We start from the raw sequence: 26,075 nt of genomic DNA, 5'->3' as shown, positions 1-26,075 counted from the left end.
TAAAAACATATCACCACATGCATACTCCTTCACCAGAACAATTATATTGTATCAATTCCAGACAACGTATAAATAGGGAAAGGCGGCAAAGTTTAAGCCTGATTAAAATGCAAATCCCGTGTCCATCAAGTATTGCTTTGTTTACTATTGGTTGTCTATAATTGGTCTTTTTTCTGTTTTAGTCATGAAGTTTTCTGTTTATTTTCGACATATGAGTTTTGTTAAAAAAAAGATCTGACAACACTCTGTCACAGTACTTTACTTTTTGATCTGGTCAATTTACATCAGCCAATGAAATTTCAGACTTCAATTTTTTTAAGGTGCATGTCATTCCGACAAAACCAGAGGATCTCGAAAGATCTTTTTAACAGAAAGTAAAACGGAGAGGTAACCGTGTCAGATTCTTTTAAGCAAAGCTTGGACACAGGATATGTATTTTAATCAGATAAATTGCGCTTTTATTTGTCTTTGTACCTTTTGCATGTTATATTCTATATAGCACATGCATTAAATTTATTTTTCCAAAAATAAACACATGTTACTTTAAAATGTTTAAACATTTTCTTGATTCGTGGATTATTAACGCACAACAAATACAAAATCTTACACTATATACATGATATAAAACGTTCCAAATTCTTATAATAGGCTAAAGAAGGATAACTCTAACTTTGTCTGACAACAGTGCCAATTTGCAATGAATTATCCCCAGTGCTACGGGGACTCTCTTAACATTTATATTTCAAATCAATGATATATATCATTCTTGTTGTTCAAAAATATATTTGTAGGACTCGGAACCGCGACGGTACTCCGTACTGCGATGGTCACGCTGAAGTGCGATGGTATACATAAAATCACGTGAAGCTTTGTTACTTAATGATAATTTAACATCAATATTTAAAATTATATCAGTATACTTTATTTCAGTTGAATCATTATCGTGCGACATTATTCCGAACATAGGATAACCCATTCGCTGACCAAATTCATCTTTCAGCCCCGTTGCTCCCCTTATTTTGCTGCCTGCCATGGTTAAAGATATTATTGTAACATCGACATGATATGCTCAAATCAGTTTGGGACTTAAATCGTTCGTTTTTTTCTTTTTCCTTTCATTTCCTTTGTGTGCATGAAACCTTCATCTACAAAATCATATCATCCTGCTTGCAAATCAATTTTGTATTTTTTAAAACGTTATATTATAAAACGTCCCAATATTCGAACGTCAAGCCAAACCATCGCACTTCAGCGAAAGGACCATCGTACTTCGGCGTGGACCATCGCACTTCAGCGTGACCATCGCACTTCAGCGTCCCCATCGCACCTCCGAGTCCTACATATTCAACATAGAAAATACTTTTTTGCTATTATAGATGCATCGCGCATTATCAAGGACATCGTGAGACATTTCTGCACAAGTTATTCGTCCTTGACTTAATATGTTTGTTTATTTGTTATATCAAAATGTCTTGAATAAAAATAATTTTAAAATAGACCCCAACCTTCGTCCCATAAATGTTATTTATGTTAATTACTCTCAACAGTTAACGAGCATTGAAAATAATAAAATGTTTATATATACAGTGAAACCTTACTAAACTGAATCCCAAATTATATGCATTGTGAACCTGATAACACCGAATATCTGCCCAAACCGATCAAAATCTTAAGTCCCGAATAGGTTCGGTTTAAACAGGTTTAATTGTATATGTTTATTACTCTTGTAGCCTCATACTACTACATCTAATACCTCTATTTGTCAAATTCGCTCAGTGATTCAGAATCTAATGCATTCTGGGTAGTGTTTTTAAAAGTGTACACCAACACGTTGAGATAAGCTTATAACGTTCTAAGCGATGCTTAGTGTAACTTTATTTTTTATTTTGGAGTACGAACAATGAAATTACCCAAAGTACTTCAGATTCTGAAACGAGGAATCAAAAGCGCCACCACGCTATACTATTTACAAACTATCAAATAACAATCAATTAAAAAAAATACGAAATAAAAATATTACGAGATTGTTGTCTCTCAAACTACAACACTTCATTTAATGAATGGCTGTTATTTATTTTGAATTTATTGAACCATAAAATTAATTTTTGACTCTTCACATTGAATAATCCGCGAATTTTTTATTTCACATTGAATAATCCGCGAATTATTTATTTTGAATTTATTGAACCATAAAATTAATTTTTGACTCTTCACATTGAATAATCGGCGAAGCGGATTATGTTAAATGTGAAGAGTCAAAAATTAATTTTATGGTTCAATAAATTCAAAATAAATTATTGCCATTCATTATAAATAAATTTCTATCAAAATAAAGGCTCAAAGATATATATTAATAAGGATAGCAACGTACACAGATTTTTGCTTATGAATACACAACGTAAGAGAGGGTGTGTCGCCATAAAAATTGATAACATTGAAAATAAACCTAATTCTTTTAACCAATCAGAAGACAGTAAATACACCAAATTTATTTATATCAAATTATAATATGACCTGCTTCTTTGGCTTTGTGAATAAACCCCTGCTCTAAATCCAATAAAATGTGTTTGCACATGCGTACATTGACTACTGCAGAATAACCAATTTGATCAAATTGTCATGCATTTAATATATTTCATGATGCACATGTTGTTACTAATTCATTTATTTTTACTGTACAATAATGTGTTGCCATTCAAGATAGACATATTTCATAATTTGAGCCAGATACGACAACCATTTATGCTGTCTGTTCAAAACTCCTCCCTCTGAAAAATCACATTGCCAGTCGTTTGTCAGTTTACAAACAAAAACGGGAGGTTAATGGAAGAGCGTACACAAACCCTCTACACTAATACACCTCGGACATAGACATTTTCTTAATTGGCATAATCAGAATCGAAATAATTGATAAAAGCTATTCTTTATCGTATTTTAAACATGGGTAGGCATTATATTCGTGTTATTTTTATAGCTTGCATCAATTATTTCTTAACTACAGCAGTCATCACGTGACTTTGGTGGCGTCACACATCACCCTTATCAAGCCCAAGTAAAACGTTTAGAAATGCACCAGGGCTTTCAGGAATCGGTAAAAAAAATTATTTTAAGTTCATGATACACAAAGTGTGGAAATATGTAGTAATTCCTCATATATTTAGAACTATATTTATGCCTTTTGGAAAAGTTTAAATTTTGATCTTCTCCCTTCCAAATGATTTTGAAAAAATTGTCTTGTTGCCTCGATAGTTCACAGTTGAAAATGTCAGCATAATTGACATGTAGATAAATCTCACTGCATGCTGGCAATAAATTACCCCATGACCATATGGTTAGTATTACTGCATTACCATATCTCGAACTTGAAAACACGTAAACTGTTTCTTACATGAACGAGGTAAAACATGCACTCCTCAATGATACATATTAACTTGGTGTATTTACCCGTCTTGTCTGTATTTCAGGGCTAAGCAGCATATTAACAAGAAACCAAATAACAGCACTCCACCACCAGCAGACCCAAGTCCAATTATCAACTTTTCATAAGTGTTTAACTCTCCATTCCCTGCAATGATAATACTGTTGTGAAACACAATTCGATCATACACCACGTTTAAAAACGGGATTGAAAATATGTTATATGATAGATCAACGAGTTTGAAATACATTGCAAACTTCCTATTTTTGATTGCCACTGGTTTTAGTGTTTTGCAGTGAATTTATGTTAAACATCTGCCAAAAAATCTAATTTATTTGTATATATTAAAGCTTTAGAGGGTGAAAGCGAGGCTTGCCGATATTTTCTCCTGTTTGTAGCGGGTCTATATAAACATAAAATGTTCTGTCAATCAGCAAGTATTGATTCGTCTTTCGCCAATTCAGTCGTGACCGCTTCATGTTTTTGCTATTTGCATCATAATTGCTGTCTTTAAGAGAAGTTACCGGTAAGAGATCTCAAAAGCTTCAATTTTAGCTATTTAAATTTATTTAAATCATAATTGCCATAAAAAGAGAAATGACCGTGAAGATAACTCTAAAATAAACTGTGACGCAAAACTTAAATCTTATAAAACCTATTGTTCAAAATATAAGGTTAAAATATCAGTGATAACCCAATAAAAAATCGGCAAAAATGTATTGTAAACGATTCCTATATTGTTAGTGCAATGATTGGCTTACAGCAGGATACAAAAAATGTATGAAGCTCGAAGCACTGCTCACTAACAATACATCAAGAAAGATTATTGTTTTATACATATATATATATATATATATATATATGAACTGGTATACATTCTTACATTCACAATTAAAAGTTGTTTCAGTCGGAACCCATACATCAGCATTTGAGCATGCAAGAGCATTAGCACCGGAAGTGAGTCTCCGTCCAAACTCCCGACAACCGACCCGCACAGCGGTTCCTTGAATGACACTGTAGTTGGACAATATGATGGTGTCATCGCTCGCTGTTTTCAGTATAGGACACACTGAAATAAACATATAAATATCTATAATTAAGGTAGATGGGGAAGGGGTCTTAATTAGAATCCATACATTTTTTTATATTAATTTGTTAAAATTTAGTTTTTATCATGCTTTTTCTAAAATATAATAACAAAGCATAGGTCACCAGACTTTTTTTCACGCTACAGGCTGTGCATAATTGTCAGATTTTGTATAAATTATGCATGAAAAATCCAATTCTGTGAGATACAAAGAAAACTGCACCATACAATTTTAAAATATGAGAAGATATTTTTGATAACATGTTTCCAGATAAGAAAAAGAAAGAAATAGGGTCATCGGTCTTGTTTTCTTGCAACATATCAAAATGGGTAATTCACAATACTTTCTATTATAAAAATAATTTTATTTGGGTTATCTCACCTACAATCTAAGTTATCTCCCCTTGTGTGGCAAAGATGGAAAAAAAACATATATATCAAACAAAAATCATGTGTCTTCTAGAAAATACAGCCCGGACAGCCGTACATATGACAAAACACATACTTTTCTAAATTGTTATGAAAATTTTTACACATGAATTACATACTTTTCTCAATTGTCATCTGCTACTTCAAAATCTAAGATGGAGGAAGACACATTGTATATTGAGGGCCCTCATGGGGTTTTTGATTATGTGATTACTTGGCCGTTTTTTTAATGATTATTTGATTATTAAGCCAAATATTTCATGATTATTTGATTACCTTGGACTGTATTTTTAGTTTATGATTATTTGATTACTAAAGATAAGCAAATATTTAATGATTATGTGATTATATTGGCAAAAAAATGGTGATTATGTGATTACTAGGACCCCCCCCCCCCCCCATGAGGGGCCTCTATATTGTATCTATAAAAACATTAGGAGCAAGCAGCAAGGTTTTAAAATGTAAATTAACTAAAATTCGAACTCTTTTTTTTTAAGGATGTACTTAGGTGAGGTTTTGGAATTTGTGTCAAATGTTCGGACTCCTTGGTGTTTTTGCGTACACTACATTGTAAAATATTTTGCCCAATAACACTCATTTATTTTTTCATATAAGACATAATAGCTCATGAAAGGTCATTTACCAAAATTTTACAAGATTCTTGATTTTCTTTCTTTTGTTTTAAGACCCAAATAATACTAATGCAAATATAAGGTAAAAGTCCGAGTCAACCTTTTCCCGCCATATTTTAAATCTCAAATATCTGGAAAAGGACGTTTATGACCTATCAATATTTTTAGCTTATCGTTATCCTTTATTGATGCTCTACCAGCTTATAGTATCAATTTTAATTTCTTAATTTCTTAATTATTACCTTACCTCACTTAAGTACATCCTTAAAGTAATAATATAATTTTTCTTTGATAAACATAAGAGATGAATCAAGAAATTTAAACAGACTGTTATTTTATGAAGGCTGAAACTTATAGTATTTTTAAACGCATATTAATAAAAAGTTATTTGAGACATTTTAAAATAAAATTAACTTCTTATTTCAACCCATCAATCAAGTTAGCGTTATAATGTATCTGACAAAAGAAGTGGAATTTTGAGACGTTGAAAATTACTTGAATAGTTAATTTATAATTTGATGAACATACAAGATTTATTCTATTGAGCGTTACAGGTCATTTTAAGTTGAAAAGTATCAAATGACTACAATTACTACTCAAGCAGAACTTACATAAGAAAAATTCTGAATCAAAAGGTTTTGTTACTTTCACGAATGGTGTGACGTTCGGTTCATTTCGGGCACGTTCTCTTAAATTTTTATTCGAAACTACGAGGTAGTATCTAGTTTTTTACAAGGTATGCCTCTTTTTAAGTAAAGGTCTTTAAGTGGCCTCTCAGTAGACACTACACAGATGTCATTTCTGTATAAACAGGTTTTGTCACTTTCACGAATGATGACCCTCTGGTACGATCGCATTCGGCCATCCTCGGTAGAATCCGCTACTCTGCTTCTATCCATGAGGGTACGGAATCGGCCGAGTTGAGACGAATGTTACGATGGGGCTTATTTTCAATTTATTATTTAAAATATGAGGAGCTGGTGCTCATCTTGTTTTTTTACAAGTCGTATAAAGTTACCTCGTTTTAGTTAAATAGACTCTTGTCAAGCCGAAATTACATACGGATTATTTCTGTATCACAAAGTTTTGTCACTTTAACGAAAGATGTGACGCTCGGGTCATTTCGAGCACGTTTTCTTTTCTATTTGAAAACTCGAGAGCTATTACCCTGTATCTCTATTTAAGTGGTAGCAGCCATATTACATGGACCATGCAAAGTAGAAATTACATTGAGATCATTTTCTTAACATAATGGTATTGTCACCATCACGGATGGTGTGACGCTAGGGTTATTTCGGACAATTTTGAAATATTAAAAAGGTGGTATCTCGTGCTTTACAATGTGTTTAAAAATACCTCTTCAACGGTATCAGCTTTAAAAAGAGATGGAGGCAACATTCTGAAAGTGATACTAAGGCTAGTAAAAATGACAACAAAAAATTAAATAAATAATTAATAAACATTCTAATAGTTAGTGAACGTCCTCTTTCATTTTTGTTTTTTATTTGAAAAATCAATTTGACCAAAAAATCGCCCTGCTCTGCTCCAACACCAGTCCTTAAATATTTAAAACCCATCACTCTAAACAATTTACAAATTTAAATAAAATTGAGAATGGAAATGGGGAATGTGTCAAAGAGACAACAACCCGCCCAAATAAAAAAACAACAGCAGAGGGTCACCAACAGGTCTTCAATGTAGCGAGAAATTCCCGCACCCGGAGGCGTCCTTCAGCTGGCCCCTAAAGTATATTTATACAAGTTTAAAAATTGTGATATAATACTAGTAGCAGATATCACAAATTTTCGAACTATTTAATGGCCATCAGCATGTTCAGTGGAAAAGCTAAAATGAATTTGACACTCATCGTTCAACATATCACAGTATGGCTGAATAATACCTATTTAACCCTCTCCCCCCCCCCCCCCCCCCAAAAAAAAAGAAAAGAATTTGTCTTGGATATGAAATATTTGCCACTGGATGTTCATAAAAAAAATTAATCAGTATGGCTTTATAATTGAGAGTAATACCTATTCACACATCTTTAAAAGGCAGTTTAAGTGAAATTAAAAAGGATTATGTGAAAATAATATTTCAGCTAGAAATTGAATAGGTAACAGATAAAGAAGAAAATATTTGAAAGTTGTTGATTACAAACTGTCCCGAATATGCATGAAATATTTGCTACTGGACGCTTAGCAAATAACAACCAATCAATCTATTCACTCTACCACCTCTTTTCTTAAAACAGGATCGTCCATTACGTAACTCTATGTTCAATGACGAACTGGATTGGGTTGAAAGAATAGACAGTAATTGGTCAAAAGAGCAGAATAAAGCTGTACATCATTTGGTGTCTGGTGGAGAGTTGTCTCATTGGCAATTATACCACATCTTCTTATTTTTATATTGACACTTATCTATCTACTGTAACATCTTGACACGATATATCTCAGTATGGCTTTATAATTGAGAATAGTACCTATTCACACATCTTTAAATGGGCAGTTAAAGTCAAGTTGAAAAGGATAATGTGAACTATATTTCATCTAGAAATTGTATAGTTATCAGAGGAAGGAGAAAAGGTTTTAAATTTGTTGATTATTACAAACTGTCCCGAATATGCATAATATGTTTGCTACTGGACGCTTAGCAAATTACAATCTAACCACTCTACCACCTCTTTTCTTTAAACAGGATCGTCCATTAAGTAACTCTATGTTCAATGGCGAACTGGATGGAGTCGAAATAATAGACAGTAATTGGTCAAAAGTACAAAATAAAACTTCTACGTCATTTGGTGTCTGGTGGAGAGTTGTCTCATTGGCAATTATACCACATCTTCTTATTTTTATATTGACACTTATCAGACTACATCTTGACACGAGATATCTCAGTATGGCTTTTTAATTGAGAATAGTACCTATTCACACATTTTTAAAGGGCAGTTTAAGTCAAGTTGAAAAGGATATATTTCAGCTAGAAATTGTATAGTTATCCGAGGAAGTATAAAATGTTTTAAATTTGTTGATTATTATACAAACTGTCTCGAATATGCGTGAAATGTTTGCTACTGGACGCTTAACAAATTACAATCTAACCACTCTACCACCTCTTTTCTTAAAACAGGATCGTCCATTAAGTAACTCTATGTTCAATGGCGAACTGGATGGAGTCGAAAGAATAGAGAGTAATTGTTCAAAAGTACAGAATAAAGCTCTACATCATTCGATGTCTGGTGGAGAGTTGTCTCATTGGCAATTATACCACATCTTCTTATTTTTAAATTGACACTTATCTAACTACATCTTGACACGAGATATCCCAGTATGGCTTTTTAATTGAAAATAGTACCTATTCACACATCTTTAAATGGGCAGTTAAAGTGAAGTTGAAAAGGATAATGTGAAATAATATTTCAGCTAGAAATTGTATAGTTATCAGAGGAAGGAGAAAATGTTTTAAATTTGTTGATTATTATACAAACTGTCCCGAATATGCATGAAATGTTTGCTACTGGACGCTTAGCAAATTACAATCTAACCACTCTACCACCTCTTTTCTTAAAACAGGATCGTCCATTAAGTAACTCTATGTTCAATGGCGAACTGGATGGAGTCGAAAGAATAGAGAGTAATTGTTCAAAAGTACAGAATAAAGCTCTACATCATTCGATGTCTGGTGGAGAGTTGTCTCATTGGCAATTATACCACATCTTCTTATTTTTATATTGACACTTATCAGACTACATCTTGACACGAGATATCTCAGTATGGCTTTTTAATTGATAATATTACCTATTCATACATCTTAAAATGAGCAATTTAAGTCAAGTTGAAAAAGATTATATGAAAATAATATTTCATCTAGAAATTGTATAGGTAACAGAGAAAGGGGAAAATGTTTTAAATTTCTTGATTACAAACTGTCCCGAATATGCATGAAATGTTTGTTACTGGACGCTTAGCAAATTACAATCAGTCAATATATTCACTCTACCACCTCTTTTCTTAAAACAGGATCGTCCATAAAGTAACTCTATGTTCCATGGGGAACTGGATGGGGTTGAAAGAATAGAGAGTTATTGGTCAAACGTACAGAATAAGGAGGCCCCTCATGGGGGGGGGGGGGGGGTCCTAGTAATCACATAATCACCATTTTTTTGCCAATATAATCACATAATCATTAAATATTTGCTGATCTTTAGTAATCAAATAATCATAAACTAAAAATACAGTCCTAGGTAATCAAATAATCATGAAATATTTGGCTTAATAATCAAATAATCATTAAAAAAACGGCCAAGTAATCACATAATCAAAAACCCCATGAGGGCCCTCAATAAGGCTCTAAGGGTAACAGAGAATGAAGAAATGTTTTGACTGAGTTCAATGTGTTGATAGAAAACTACATCGTCATAGTCAGTTGTTGTTACCATAAACCTCTTTCCGACCATATTTTACACCTCCCTCCAATCCTGCCTTTCATGCAACTGTCATACAAGTAAGAGGTTTAGCATAGAAAATAGAGAATTGAAGTTCGAGATTATATAAATTTTAAAACAAATTCAAGACTGTTTTTCGCCGATAGTATGTGCATTCTGTACGAATATTCACGTATTTTGAAACACTTTAATCAGTAATATTTAAGAAATAAAAGAGGTTTTTTTTTCGATTTTTAGGTACAGTTCAGTGAGCCGATGATGTACTATTTTATTATCTATTAACACTGAACAGAACTAGTACACATTTTTGTTAAGGAGCCATTTGAAGCCTGACTCCGGGTGCGGCATTTTCTCGCTGCATGTATTGAAGACCAACTCGTGGCCTTCTGTTGTTTTCCGCTCTTTGGTCGGTTTCTGGTCTCTTTGACACATTCCCCATTTCCATTCTCAATTTTACAAGTATGCAAAATTGGAACTAAAATCTGTGCCATAGCCCATTTTCTGTCACTTGATCTTAAAATTTAAGAAAATGTCTCTAAATAATTGAAAACTGATCCTAAACATCATTATAATATAAAGGTATAGTTTTACTTTCAATCAGTAAACTAATTCATGTGTAAAATTGTATATGTAGTTCGTATGTCCTCCATTTGAATAGTGTGTTGTCATTACATGTACTACACAGCAAAATTTGCTCACAAGATTTTCACATGAATCTCACGTGAAATTCACATGAAAAATTTCATGTGAAATTCACCTCAATCGAGCTTATACATGAAACTCACGTGAAAATTTTCATGTGAATTTCACATGAATTGAGATTCACATGACTCTGATGTGAAATTTTTCACATGAATTTCACGTGAAATTTACAACAAAAAAAATGATATTTTTCATGATTTTAATTAAATTTGAAAATTTAGATGTTATTTGAAATACTCTATTTCAAAAATTCATGTGAATTTCACATGAAAATTTTTTACGTGATTTTTATGTGAAATTCACATGAGTTTCACATTAGATTCACATGAAACTCACAAAAACTGATTTCACGTGAGTTTCACGTATTAGCTCGTTTGAGGTGAAATTCACGTGAATTTCACGTGAGATTCACATGAATTTAAATTCACGTGAAATTTATGTGAGTGAAATTTGCCTGTGTATCAGTATAAATTTGCCATTGATAATTTCCCGAATACTTCAATGAGACACCACCCAAATTATTCTATGCAGTTTACATGTCGTTTCAGAAAATATGGCCATAGATTAGGGATGTAAAAAGGTGAACTTAAAAAAATTAAGAATTTAAAATTGATACTTTGAGTCAGAAGAGCATTAGTTAAGAAACAAAATAAGCTAAAATTATTGATTGGTCATTGAGCTCCATTTCGTGATATTTGATTTTTAAAATATGGCGGGAAAAGGCTGACTCGAACTTTTACCTTATGCTTGCATTGGTATTATTTGGGTCTCAAATCAAAAGAAAACAAACCAAGAATCTGCTTAAATTTTGCAAAATGACCTTTTATGAGCTATTTAAATCTTATATAAAAAGATAAATGGGTGTTACATGTGTTATGGGGCAAAATATTTTACCTTGTATTATATGGTAAAAAAACAAGAATTCCGAGAATCTAACCCAAATTCCAAAACCTCACCTAAGTATACATCCTTAAATCATTCTTTTATTACATTTTGGAAATAAAGTATGTTAGAAATGTATAGGGGTAAAGCTTAAATCCCTCCATCAGTCAGTTTGATCTACAAATTTGTAACGAAACCTTCCGTCATTCTATACATACAATTGCAATAAACAGTCAGATAAGAAATTCACATAATTATGCGGAAGATGTGCATGTACAAAAGATAGCTCCTAACAGATAGCACACAACCGAGTTTAAAAGAACTATGCGGAAGATTTGTATTAAAATATATATGTAATTACATTTTTATAACATTTCCTAGCAATTTTATGGATCATACAATAATAAGATGTAATAGAAATAGGGAGGCTTCGATCTAGGAAAGTCTAACAAAAAATCTTAACAAGGACATGTATGAAAATTATAGGACTATGTTACCCGTTAAATTCAGCTACAAGTTAAGTCCTGCATCAATTTGCGAACCACCACGACTGTCTCTTGTCTCCTGTCCGGTCTTACCAAAGATTTGAAAATTGGTACTAATATTTGTCCGCTTAGCATGTGGCATATTTGGAGTACGATTAAAGACTGATAGGCTCAAAGACCGGATAATATGACGGGTGGTTGTCATTTGTTCCTTCTGAACTATCACGTACACAATCTGGCTAATTGTGTCGGTTTAGTAATAAAAAAACAGACTCAAGATAGTAAGGGACGACATCAAAAGATCGATGTGGGATAAAAAAAACTTAAATCGAATAGTTTGTGGGTGGGGGGTCAACATTACTACAAGTTTTGTTAATCTAAAATCGATTTTACATATATCCATATAGATAAATCAATTTTTCCCAAATTAAGTTAAGAAGGGGGGGTAGGGGGGTCAGCAAAAAAACTATGTGAATTAAGTATTTTATCCTACATTGAACTTTTGATGTCGTCCCTAACTACTAGTAATTCCATATACCAATTCTAGCGATCACTGAAGTTAACAATGAGAATCAACAAGCTGGAGTAACATTCTGTGAGTCTCAAAATCACAAATTGGCATGATAATATAACGTAGAAGTCATATGTCTCTTTATAATGTTTAATGGTCGCTAGATTTAGTCTGGAAGTACAAAACAGGGTTAAAATGATATCACATTCTTATATCCTCGTTCTAAACAGACATTATCATCATCATCATTTTTTTTCGAAACAAACATAACAACGGTTCTTATCGTTTTCTTGTAAATAATACTAAACATACATATATTAAACTCAAGTAAATCGTATTCAAGTATTTCACAAACATAGATATATTCAAACATTAAAAGGAAGATAAAATGGGGATTATATATAATCTTTGTATGTCTGTAAAGATATCAAGTCTTGTGCGTGTTATAAAGAAGTAAAATCGGTTAAATTTAACTATGCATTTTGTAACTGCAAACGCTTTGAACATACATGAAATATTTGCCACTGGACTTTAAGAAGACGTCAACAGTATTTTAAGGCTCTGTATACCATACCATAAAATTATTGTATAAATTTTAGGCTGCTTTTTTACTATATGTGTATTTATTGTATTAATGTAGAAACCAGACACTAATGATTCTGAAAAAAATGTTTGAATATCTTTCTTTACTTGTGATTATACATTGAAAATATGCTATGAATTCCAATCTTACAAACATTGTGAAATTCAAAAGATCTTTAACCTTGATATCTTAAAATCAACAATGAACTACATCAGATAAGGTTGTAACATTATTTATATTGCCTGGCAGAGGTTGACAATAAAAGTAGTGCCCCTGGCGGTGTGTAATAATACACATTAGCGATGTTTCAAAGGTTTATATAATTACATGGGTCGAATATTTTTATGGGTTGAAAAGTAAGAGCTAACTTTTACGAGTTACTTTAATACTTTGTTCAATTTGTGCCATTAAAATATTTTTTATGAAGGTCTGAAATTCGAATACATTCAGGAAATCTAACACTAGCGTTAATGAGAATAGAATCGAGAAATCTTAGACCAACGTTCGTCTCTATAACACAAATTACTTTTACGTTTTGTGAAATTGAACTTTTGGTGTTAATGGAAGATCTGGTATCCTTCTGTTCAATCTAATAAGGGGTCTTGGTGGCCAAGTGGTCTAAGTATTTCTACTACTGTAATACCAAGCTAGTCAACACTGAGGTTGTTAGTTCGAACCCCGCATGTGTGTGTTCACTCGACGCCAATCTTCATTGAAAAGGATTGTCAGTTTTCACATCGAAGTCGGTGGTTTTCTCAGGGCACACCGGTGTCCTCCACCAATAAAACAGGCCGCCACGAAATAGCCCAAAAGTGGCGCTTAAAAGTGGCGTTTAAACACCAACAATCAAGGAATCAATCTAATCATATTTTTCAGATTCAGACTGAGAACTAAACATGTCTGTTGTTGGGAGGTACATGTAGAACTGCATGAAGATGTCTTTTGGTTATTTGTTTTGTTGGGTTGATGTCCGTTTCCTGCACTTATATCCCTTAAATTTACAATCATTGGCGGATCCAGGGGGTCCGGGGGTTGAAAGGGGAGATATAGTTGGACCCCCCCCCCCCCCCTTTGTCCTGGGTTTGGAACCCCCCTTTTTAAAATGGCTGGATCCGCCCCTGACAATTGTGGGCTATAAGAATCCTGTTTGTCGTTTTTCTTTTTTTTGTCTGCGATGTTAGCTTGTTTGACTTGTGAGTTTAAATATCCCGTCGTTCTCATAAAAAAGATAATGTCTAGAAAACACATTGGAAAAAAAATAACGACTGAGTAATACGACCCCCCCCCCCCCTTAAACCCCTCCCCCCAAAAAAAAACGTGATTGACCTTTGGTTCCTCGGAAGGGAATGCAAATAAGCGAAGGATCCATCATTCAAGTCATCAGATTCGGAACAAACTCTTTGAATTTGTGAAATATTCCTATATGAATGATATTTAACCTTTATATTGTTCGATTGTCAAGCTTTGGGTGTAACTGAATAAGCAAATAACTAACCTAGTAGTAATCGAATAGTAGAACATATGTTCCTTAATTAAATATCAATTAATTGATTGTATACCTCCTTAATACAGTAGTGAAATAAACATTGTCAATCAATAAACACTATATGATAAATTATTTATTAGAAATGAACATCTTATGGAATTCTCGTAAACCCAATACGAGGTTTTCTAAACGCAATTTATATAGATATAGGGAGATGTGGTATGAGTGCCAATGAGACAACTCTCCATCCAACGGTAACAATACTCTAGTTCAATCAGGGAAAGCTTGTTCGCGATCTAGAATTCTGAGTGGGTCAAGCGTTTAATTAAAATTCATGCGAGAATATGCGAGATTTGGATGAACTGGGGGCAAAGTCATATAATATGGTACACATCAATATTCGGTATTTAATAGGCGTTTATTAGGACGCCTGCCGCTTTCCCGTTTACCTGTGAAGTCGTTGAGTGTCATCTGTTTTTTTTATATCAAGAATTTAAAAATGAAGATTCGTCCCCTTCTCAAGAACCCTTCATTCGTTTCTTTCTGTCTAAAAAGTGGATGACGTGATTTGTTAGTGACTTGAAAAAGAGCACAGAGAAGAATAACAGAAAAGGATGTCTTTGATATCAGGATCGGATCCAGTCGTTTTTAAATGGGAGATACTACCATATATCCCCATTCAACAGCATTGATCGTAAAAAAATGGAACACCCCTCTACCCAACTGGATCCGCCACTGGTTATCAATCCCCTTTCATGTACCATGTTCATGTTTTCTCCAAGTTAAAATTTGGACGCCGTTACTCAATTGTGCCATTTATTCATTTTATTCAGTAAAGAAAGTAATTTTATTTAGACGCGCCTTACCAACAACACTGACGTTGCTTTTTAGTTCAAATTTAAATTCAATTTCAAATATTTATTGCCATATACACTTCATACATTAAGTTTGTGACAAATATAAAATTAGTAGCCTGAAAATATAACTAAAATTCACACACATAAATATATATATATATGTATATCTTTCAATTATAGTAAATAGTCCGTGCCACTAGTCCTCAGTTCTACTGACATTTTGATTTAGGACCCCACTATATTTAATACTTGTGACGGTGTTGATAGATTGAGTATACAAAAATCACCATTTTTTAAGTGATGACAACCAATTTGAAAGTTTGTTATATAATTCATCTTCATCGTATATTACATAAGCATTCAAATTGTATATTTTTATGCCATCTTTCTTTGTATTATTATGTTTAATTTTCAGGGGCGTTGACAAAATCAGTGCATATGTTCAAAAGGACCAAACGCTGCGACACCACAAAGTGGAGACTAATTGCTCATGTATGAAAATTATTTGAAATTAACACTCCTTGTAATAACAATTGTTTTCCTTTTTTGTTTACATTTAAATACTCTACAGTAATCAATTTCAAAAATATATCTCTTAGGCCAAATAAAATAGTATTTGTGGTTCCAGTTACATAAAAAAAACAAGTTAGGGTAGGTACAATGTAGGTAGGGAATTTTGTTTTACGTTTTATTTTCTTCATTGAGTGTATGGGAGCAACATTCTGACGTTAACAGTGCTGAACTTTTGAAAAATTACAAAAATGTCTTTATGGTAGGCTATCATAAAGACTAAAAAGTAGGTTAGGTAGGGTAACTGGAACCACACATATATTTTCATTTGGCCTTATGAAAATGTTTATAAACTTTAAATATCAATACTCCAGTCTATGTACTTAAATTCTACGTCATTTAAACAAAGAAATTAAATTTACTTTTAACACCCACACTAAGATTTCGCTTCATTTACAAATATTACGAGACTTAGAAGAATCATAATTTCGTGATTTATTCGACCTTTTACCCCTTTTTCTCGTCTCATACATCTTTAAAGATTGGCTGAAGTATACAAAATGTATCTTTTTATAAATGTATTATGTAATTTTATACATAAGATGAGACGTAAATATGATATTGAATCAAATTGAATTGAACCAGTTTTGAATCGAGCGTCACTGACGAGTCAATTGTGGACAAAACCCTCGTTTGGCGCATCCAATTATATATTTGACGAGTTTTTTTCTCAGTAGGAATTAAAAATAATGTGTCAAGGAGACTAATTTTGTAAAATAGTGTTACAGTGAAACCTGACTAAACCGAACCCTTTCGGGACTTGAGATTTCGTTTGGTTTTGGCAGGTATTCGGTTTCATCAGGTTCACAATGCATAACATGTGATATGATTGGTCTTCAGAACAAGTTTGGATTAGCCAGGTTTCCGGTTTATTCAGGGTTCGGTTTAATCAGGTTTGACTGTAGTTGTGTATCGTGGTCATTTTTCCTCAGAATTTTTTTTCTATTTCTCTGTATTTATTTTTCTTCTTCAAAATTCATTAAATAATCCCTTTTCAAATATGACTAGATACATATATTCTACACTATATCAAAATTTCAAAATTACGCAGTACGTGGACTTATCTATTACAAATTAAAAACTTGTTATATTAACTAATGTCGTACGGTATTAATATGTAAATGTCAAAATTTACATGTACATGTAACGTATCATAATTACCGCTTATTTACATAACAATAAATATGTCAAACCATTGTACTTATAATTTATGTAAATACATCTTAAATGTAAGTACAAATATATTGTAATAAACTAACTCGAATTCTTTAGCGCCCTTTTTACGGTCGCTGACCTCGGGAGGTATTGTAGTGAGCGGAGTATAACGACTGGATTATTCGGGTTATTGATGATGACGACGAGGCTGCTAAACCCCAATCGTCAAGTAAAATGTATGTTCATGACGAGAATATGTTATTGTTATGATATAAATACTAACCCTGTTTGGCCTAGACCAAAATACTGAGCCGCACGGACTTTTAACATGCTAGTTCACAAGGTAACCATGGTAACAATCCACAGGAAGACATGCCACCCTACCCGGTCACATTATTCTGACCTCGCGCCAACTAATCTTCGCTCTTAATCCTTAATGCGGCATGTTTAGCAGAGAAGCAGCAAATGTTAATTTTAAAGTCTTTAGTTTGATCCAGTCTGGTTCTTGGTCAAACACTCGACTTCTGTCACTCGCGGGAAACACGCTACTACAAGACTATTACGTCGGTCAGATTATATACCATGGACAGTGGCGGATCCAGCCATTTGAAAAGGGGGGGTCCCAACACAGAGTAAAGGGGGTTTCCAACTATATGCTCCCATTCAAATGCCGATTGATCGGCCAAAAAAAAAGGGGGGGTTCAACCCCTGGAACACCCCCCCCCCCCCTGGATTCGCCACTGATGTAAGTATTATAATTATACACAAGACCAAAGTTATTTTGCCGGTTAACAGTAAATTGTGGCAGTTTTAACTAAGCTTTATTATTTTTGGGGTGCTGTTATGGCTGTGTACAGTGTCTGTGTTACCAGTAAAGTTGAAAGAATGCATATTAGGCGAGTGTAATATTTGAAAAAGACGTCTAGTTAAGGACTTTAATGCACCCACCTAACACACGGCTAATTTCTTTTTTAAATGAAAGAATAATGAATTAACTTTGATTTTTGCCCGGTCGTCACAAAATCGTACGGTGCAGTTTTTGTAAAATTGACGTTTATTTCAGAAATTAGTTGAAAATTATAAAATTACGACATATTTTTCAAGCAAAATAAATTAGTAGTATCTCTTCTTTTAGACAGAATAATTAAGTGAATTAGATTCTTAAAATAATGAAAAACAATATTTACAACTGTAAGTCCGCATGCTTTTGCATTCCTTCTAAATATTTGACATTTTGTACGAAAATTTTCATAATCCTGACCTTTTCGGATCTACAAATATTTTTTTATTAAATGCTTTTGCACTCTATCCGTTTTAGAACACACCAAATTACTCATCAGTTATCGTTTTTTCATTCAAGATCAAGACTTTATCTCAACATTTCTTAAAATCACGAATTTCTGTAATTTTATGATGTTGGGTAAAATCATAATAGTTTCCGGAATCTCTTATCTATTTCGATTTCGTGTTTTTTTTATTGAATATATTAGTCGATTTCCGTGTACTTAAAAGTGCTATTAGAGTACGATAAATCATATTTAAACGGTTCTTTTTCTATCTTTAACTTCAGTTTAGCTTAAATAAATATAAAATCGTCCGAAATTAAGATCAAATCAAAGTAAAACATAGTTTTTGAGTTCTGTAGAATTCATCCCTTTCTAAATAAGGAATCGTATCGGAAAATTGTAGAAAATCTTCCGAGTCGATAGTGTCAAATTTTCACAGCCCAGTTCACAATCAAACCCTTCCTATGCTAAAAAGCAAAAACTATCCGTTGATTGACACAGATGCATAGTCTGTCATGTATTTACTACATAGAAACTATGTGGTTAAACACTTAAATGAAGATACGGTTGTATTGCCGCAGTGGGAAAACGAAAAGATGAAGACTGGTCGATGAATATGAAAAAAATGAAAACATTCCATTTGAAAATACAAAATATTATAAGAGTTGCTATAAATATTTCAAAAGTAAGTTTTGTCTGTACAAAGACTTTGTACTACGTGTACCAATTCTACCGACCAGTCTCTTCTCATATATCAACGAGGGCGGTAGATGTAACAACTCATTCTGATTTTTCTGTTTGTATATTTTGCAAATGTATATAAAGCCTATAAGCAAGTTACACAACTTCATAAGATATCCTCTGAGGAGCAAACTCAAGCTGTATTGAGTGTTACTACATATATCTCCTACAATGATCTGATTTACAAAATAACTCATGTTAATTTTACTATTAAATCGTTATACCATCGAGCTTGCATCGCTAAATATTTGCTACAAAATTTGAAATCAGAAAGTAAAGAGCTATTTAATTCTGAACATAAAACAGCTTTTACTAACATTTCGACGATTGAAGATGACGTGCCTGTACACAAGGAAGTATTCTGGTTAACAACTTTACTGATTACTTGATCAGTTAACCGGGCTTAATTTCTGCTCGAGGATCGCCGCCGAGAAAACTACACAATATATTATCAGCTTCAACAAAAACTAAAAATATATGGTTAGTTTATAGTTATATGTATACAGCCTCAACAAGACCAAGGTAAATCCAATATTGTATACAGTATCTCTATAATGCGGTCTTATGCCGTAATGACGGAAAATTACCCGTTTAAAATGACTGTGCTATAAAGTCTGTCAATTTTAAAGATCTGAGCAGTGACTGCGAAACTGGTTGCAAGCACTTTATGCAGCTACTAGTATTTTACAGAAGCAGATATAGGGTAAAGTTGTAATTCAGTCAGATGAATATCTATTATCTAAAAACATTTCACTGGACTATTCAATTGAAATTATGCCACCTGCTTTAAAAATATTTCTGTATTGTCTTTTGGATGATGGCGCATCTGCGGCAGTCAATAAAGCGTACGATATTCCTATTGACAAAGTTCTTAGATGTATGGCTTTAGTAGAATGTATATTATGTATAAATATTTTTTTTACTCTTTTTCATTTATGCTTATCATTACAAATGCACCGTATTTATGGACACACCTTTGATAACTATTAACAAGTTTGACTGATCAGGAGATTAGAAAAATTGAAAATGGGGCATACATTCTACATGGCATTATTTTTCTTCTGGGGGTCAAATTTTATCCTAGACAATGTCGACCTAACAACAAAAGCAATAAGTTCTCCGTATGACTTTGGTTGGCTAAAAGGCAACATCGGTCCGGTATGATGTCATCCAACGTTCTACAATATTTGATCTGTTCACGCATTGGTATAGGTATAGGGGAAGGGTTGAGATTCCCAAAAACATGTTTAACCCCGCCGCAATTTTGCGCCTGTCCCAAGTCAGGAGCCTCTGGCCTTTCTTAGTTTTGCATGATTTTTTATTTTAACTTCTTGAGTATATTTCGAAGCTTAGTATGACGTCCATTATCATTTCAAACTAGTACATTTTTATTTAGGAGCCAGCTCAGTGAAGAACGCCTCCGGGTTTTGGAGTCTCTTGCTGCATTGATGACCCATTTGGTGGTCTTCGGTCGTTGCCTGCTTTTTGAACGGGTTGGTGTCTCTTCGACAAATCCCTCAATGTCCATTCCCAATTTTTAATTCAATCTGTATATAGTAGATCTTGTGTCCGCTTTGAGCAAAACCTCTGCTGGCTGTACTGATATATACCAATGCCAAGGAAGTTGTCTTTGTATGGATATGTTGACCGATAAGAATGATGAGCTAACAAGTTAAAATGAAGCTATAATATTCCGATATCGCAATATTCCGACACCTAAATGGTCGAACATCCCATTGGTCCGACGTTTCGATCATCTAGGTTATATGCTAACGGGATTTTAACATAAGAAAGTCAAATAAAAGGTTCCATATTAGGATACCTTGTCCTCCCTTTTGAAGCGGTGAAACAAAATATAAAAAAGTAATACTTAGTGCCAAAGTAGCCGAACGTCATCACTAGCGTAATTTTAAAAAAGTACAAACTACTTTGTCAAGTGTTGTTTGATTAATTAGATATCTCAAGATACACGGCGGCCGACTTAAGTAAAATCAAACACAGTTTGACGTACAATGAGTGATCATATTTTCCTTGTGATGTTTTATATTAAAATTGTCAATTTGTTGATATAAAAATACTAGTAGCACTTTACTCATTTTAGTAATGTTAGTTAGTACTCTTATCATATCTGATTTAGTGATGTAAATGAAATTGTGGTATGATCCAGACTCAACATATTGCACTACAATAATAAAAAAAAATTGCCCTATGATTGTCTCATCTTGAAGCAGTTGACAGGTTTTCAAACTAACAGGAGACCATACGCTTCCTCAATTTTATTGTACAGCTCAACATGGGACTTTTCTAAACAATTAAAAATACGTCATATGTTATATTTTACCCTTGCTTCAAATATTTAATTTCGGAATATTTATATCAAATTTAAAGTTATATGTTTGTAAATACGTGTAATCAAATGATATGGAGGTATCATAAGATTTAGATAATGCAAGGGCGACTATAGATACACTTGTGTGACTTAATGGTTGATTTTCAAGATTCTGAGAGAAAACGTTACGTAACATGCGTTACCGTTAAAATCAACCAAAATTAATTAATACTATGATAGAAATATATTTTCCCAACAGTAATACAGCATTTCTATAAAATTGTTTCGTTTTAGCATTTGTTTTGTCTCGATTTTTTCTCTGGAAGTATCCGAGAATTGAAATTGCACCCATGACCTTTGACCTCGATTTAAAAAAAAATGCACCATAATTTCTTTTGACGACCGGGATATTTAGAAAGTACACATTCTTAGCTTTCCAGTGATACATAATTTAGCCGTGTGTTAGGTAGGTGCATTAAAAATGTAAATCTGGCTCTCATATCACTCGCCTATATGTCCTTCCCGAATATAAAGTACCTTATCGCATAAAATCTAATCAAAACATATTCGTGTGGCACTAGTCGAGTTTTGTTTTAAAAATAGGTTACGTGTACTTTTAATGTTTGCTTCTTACGCTAGTACATTCGGCAATTCTCGGTAGAATCCGCTACTCTCAGTAGATGAGGGTACGGAATCGGCCGAGTTGAGACGCTAGCAGAAACTATAATTTATTTTGTCACGTGATTAAAAGTGTAAATATCAAAACAAATAAGGATAATCTTAGTTTGAATTGTGACCAAGTTAATCATTTGTTGTCTTATACAGTGAAACCTGACTAAACCGAACCCTTTCGGGACTTGAGATTTCGTTTGGTTTTGGCAGGTATTCGGTTTCATCAGGTTCACAATGCATAACATGTGATATGATTGGTCTTCAGAACAAGTTTGGATTAGCCAGGTTTCCGGTTTATTCAGGGTTCGGTTTAATCAGGTTTGACTGTATATGAAAAACTTGACAAATTAGTCATTTCTAAATTGTATCTGAACTTCCTTGAAATGTAAATATTTGTTTGGTCAGTGAGGTGTTACTTACAGAAGTGTATCCGTTTGGCCAAAAAATTCTTTGTTCCTTAGGCCACCCTTTCGAAATTCTTTGTTAGGTGAACATTACATTGTACGCACCCGTGCATTGTAGGGTAGATTTATTTTTCTTTTGACCAGAAACCAACGTTTTAGACAAGAAAGCCACTTGAGAGCATGCACACATTTTTTTAAACGTTGTGTCATACTATTTTTCGGGAAGGCTGCTTTTTAGGTGGGTTAGAAAAGAATAGAATATAACAAAATATTTTTATTTCCCAAATTATAGGGCCAATAAAGGGCATCTAACCAGTACCCACATCAATCAAATTCGATTTAATTTTCTGCCTTATATGTATGTATTTTTTAAGTGGGTTGTAACTATTTTTTTCTTTTATCTAAGCATAAAATTGACAAATAGTATAATAATGTTTGATTGAAAATCAGCTATCAATAAAATTTTAACTTCATTAATAATTTTAAAGCAATGAAGATTGCATTAATTTTGAATTTCTTTAAAAGTCTGTAGTATAAACGGGTGTATTTGTATGGGGGAAAGGGGGGGGGGGGGAGGGGGTGGAAAGAGGTGCACATAATAGAGAATACTGAGGGGATAAATAATAGATAAAATGACCTAAATATTTAAGAAATGTTGAAATCAAGGACCCTCCATCCAGACCCTATTAAATACATAATGCACTTAATATGACAAAAATCTCTACCCTTTAAAAGACAACACCTTAATTGTCGCTTTACAAAAAATACAGCAAGCATTATCGACTCAAAGCACACAATGCTTGTACTTTCTGCACTGTGACCTATGAACACGCACGTTAAAAATCCGACTCGCCGTATGTGTCAGTCTGGTTTTATACAGGGTTCATATACTGTTCCCGTTAACCTCTCATTATCCTAAAAAGGTGGCTTATGCAGTGGGTTCGGCAGTTGGAACTCCTCTTTTTAGACGATAAATTCTTTTAAATTTGGCAATGTTGTTTTGACTCTCCTTTTTTTTTTAGAAATGGTTGGATCCGCCCCTGAAATAGGTATATGATTTACCACTGGGCGTTTACGATCGTCCATCCTTCAAACCTAAAATTCGAATATTAGAGATTTGTGAAAACCTTTATCAAAATTTCCTATTTCTAAAGTTTAGATAGTTTTAATCACGTTTGTTGACCTTTAAGCTCAGATGGACCTTTAAATGTTTGTTGTGGGGTGTTTTTTTTTTTGGGGGGGGGGGGGGGGGGGGGGGGGGTGTTTTTCTAGTTTAAACATTTTATTTGTTTAAGTACAAATTGAATAAGACACAAGTCAAGCAGACTTATGAAGTCTTTTCCATTTAACATTTATAGCAATATAATACAAAAGGTTTTTTTGTTTCATTATGTTACTTTCTCATTGTCGTTCAACCCATATCTACTTTTAACGAAAGACTTTCAAGTACAATGTTTAGAAATATTTTTTAAAAATGTTTAGAGTGTCACGTATCCCTTCTTTTCACAACCTGGAAATATAGGGCGAATATGGACCATCTTAGTTTGTGTTTTCTCTTAGGGACGACATCAAAAGTTCAATGTAGGATAAAAAAAAAACTTAATTCACATAGTTTTTTTTGCTGACCCCCCTACCCCCCCCCCCCCTTCTTAACTTAATTTGGGAAAAATTGATTTACCTATATGGATATATGTAAAATCGATTTTAGATTTAACAAAACTTGCAGCAATGTTGACCCCCACCCCAAACTATTCGATTTAAGTTTGTTTTTTTTTTTTATCCTAAATCGATCTTTTGATGTCGTCCCTTATATGTAAAGTTGTTGACTTTTAGTCTCACTATAGAAAAGGGTATACATGTATATGTTATCTAAGAATTTAACATCCTCGACCCCTAATCCCACGTAGTCTTGTCTGTAACCCGGACTCTAAGCCTAGTTTTGGGGTTAAAGGTTATTGGATATTTGGATCCTTTTGTGTATGTGGTCATCAGCATTCAAGAAATCTAAACGTTTTGTGAGCTACATTAATTGATGATTAGTTGTAGGCTGCCTTACGTCCAGTGGCAAATATTTCACACACTTTCAAGACAATACGAGATCGATGGTTGGAATGAATTATAATTAAGGAATATAATATGTCTAATGACGTAAGTATTTGATGGTTATATCATTCATGGTACCCCTTTTTTATAGAGAAATATACTGTGTCCCTGAATATGAACAACTACAAAACTAGAAGTTCCATCATTGACAAGAAATAAGAGCAGTTTTCTGCACACTGGTTAAGTAAGTGTATACATATTTGATCATAAAGAAAAGAGATACATGTAATACATACCCATTGCTACTGCAGTTTATAGAATTATCCAATATTGCTATATTTATTTGTAGTTAGGGCGTAGGTTACAATTCATAGACACGTTCAATCAAAATTTGTATATTCCATACTTCATTTCACATGCCGGTATTCATACATTTCCACGAAGAAATGAACATCACAATGTCAATATCATTTCTCACATCCGAAACAAGTTGTTTCTCGTACCGGAGAATGTCTGAAGTTACAATTTATAAACAAATCTTTTTACCTATATCAATAAAATATGTAATATATAATTGCTTGTCTGTTTATACGACGGATCGAAAGGTAATTTCCTCCTTCTTTTACCTGTAAGGTTTTACCTGTCTCACAGTGGTCACGCATGAGTAGTTATTCGACCATGTATAACGGTACATAACTGATTCTATCATAATTAAAATACCGGTTTTGAACAAATTCGATCTATTGACACTATACTGTTATTTAAAGTTCAAAAAGTAGTCCTTTGGTTATTTCAAATCTACAGTACTTTTATAGAGAAGCAGTTTTTTTTTTAATTATTTTCCTCTGATTATAATTTGCCTATTTATAGATGATTATTATAATTCTTTCTATTTATAGATATATGTTTTGTTACATTCGATTTTTTTTTGTATTTTTTTTTTTTTTAATTTGTTTTTTAAGGGAGGCCCAGAGAATAACTAAGACATCTTTAATGAGTTGCACTCTTTTCCCCAGAAATAATTCATATACAGTACATGCCATCTTCGCTAGCCTAGGGTTACGATCAACTCCCGTGAAGAGAACGAGAGTGGATCGTAACCCTCTAACGTAATGTGGGGACTTATGTCTGAGGTTGGGTATTTCAAACAATATAAAATGCTTCGCTGAGTCCAGACTGATACGAACGCAGAGGTCGAATGAGCAAATTTGGACACCGTTAATATTCAAGCTTGATATACTATCTGAATTAGGATTGTCATCAATTTTTTTGTTTTACACAATAAAGGTTTCTGACACAAAATAAATGTAGTCAAAGATCTTACAAATATATGCGCAATACGGCATGTGCAATTGAAGA

General features: G+C 33.2%; 1 protein-coding gene across 2 annotated transcripts in view; it reads right to left on the bottom strand.

Annotated features, from left to right (window-relative positions):
- The window catches only part of LOC139495295 (uncharacterized), a 29,970-nt gene extending 4,607 nt beyond the window's left edge, over window positions 1-25,363 (bottom strand). Inside the window, exons 1-3 of one of the 2 annotated variants that reach the window (XM_071283603.1) lie at window positions 25,013-25,363; window positions 4,302-4,487; window positions 3,445-3,565 (exon numbers count right to left, since the gene is read on the bottom strand). In XM_071283603.1, coding sequence (XP_071139704.1) covers window positions 3,445-3,565; window positions 4,302-4,487; window positions 25,013-25,016 — 311 coding nt within the window. In that variant the 5' untranslated portion in view covers window positions 25,017-25,363. The remainder of the gene's footprint in view (window positions 1-3,444; window positions 3,566-4,301; window positions 4,488-25,012) is intronic. The other variant, XM_071283604.1, reaches the window with a different exon arrangement.
- Window positions 25,364-26,075: the final 712 nt, after the last annotated feature.

The sequence above is a fragment of the Mytilus edulis genome, chromosome 11 (assembly GCF_963676685.1).
Source record: "Mytilus edulis chromosome 11, xbMytEdul2.2, whole genome shotgun sequence".
In the NCBI taxonomy this organism is placed as follows: Eukaryota; Metazoa; Mollusca; class Bivalvia; order Mytilida; family Mytilidae; genus Mytilus; species Mytilus edulis.
Note: the sequence above shows the minus strand (reverse complement) of the source record. Positions and strands in the feature narration are given on the sequence as shown.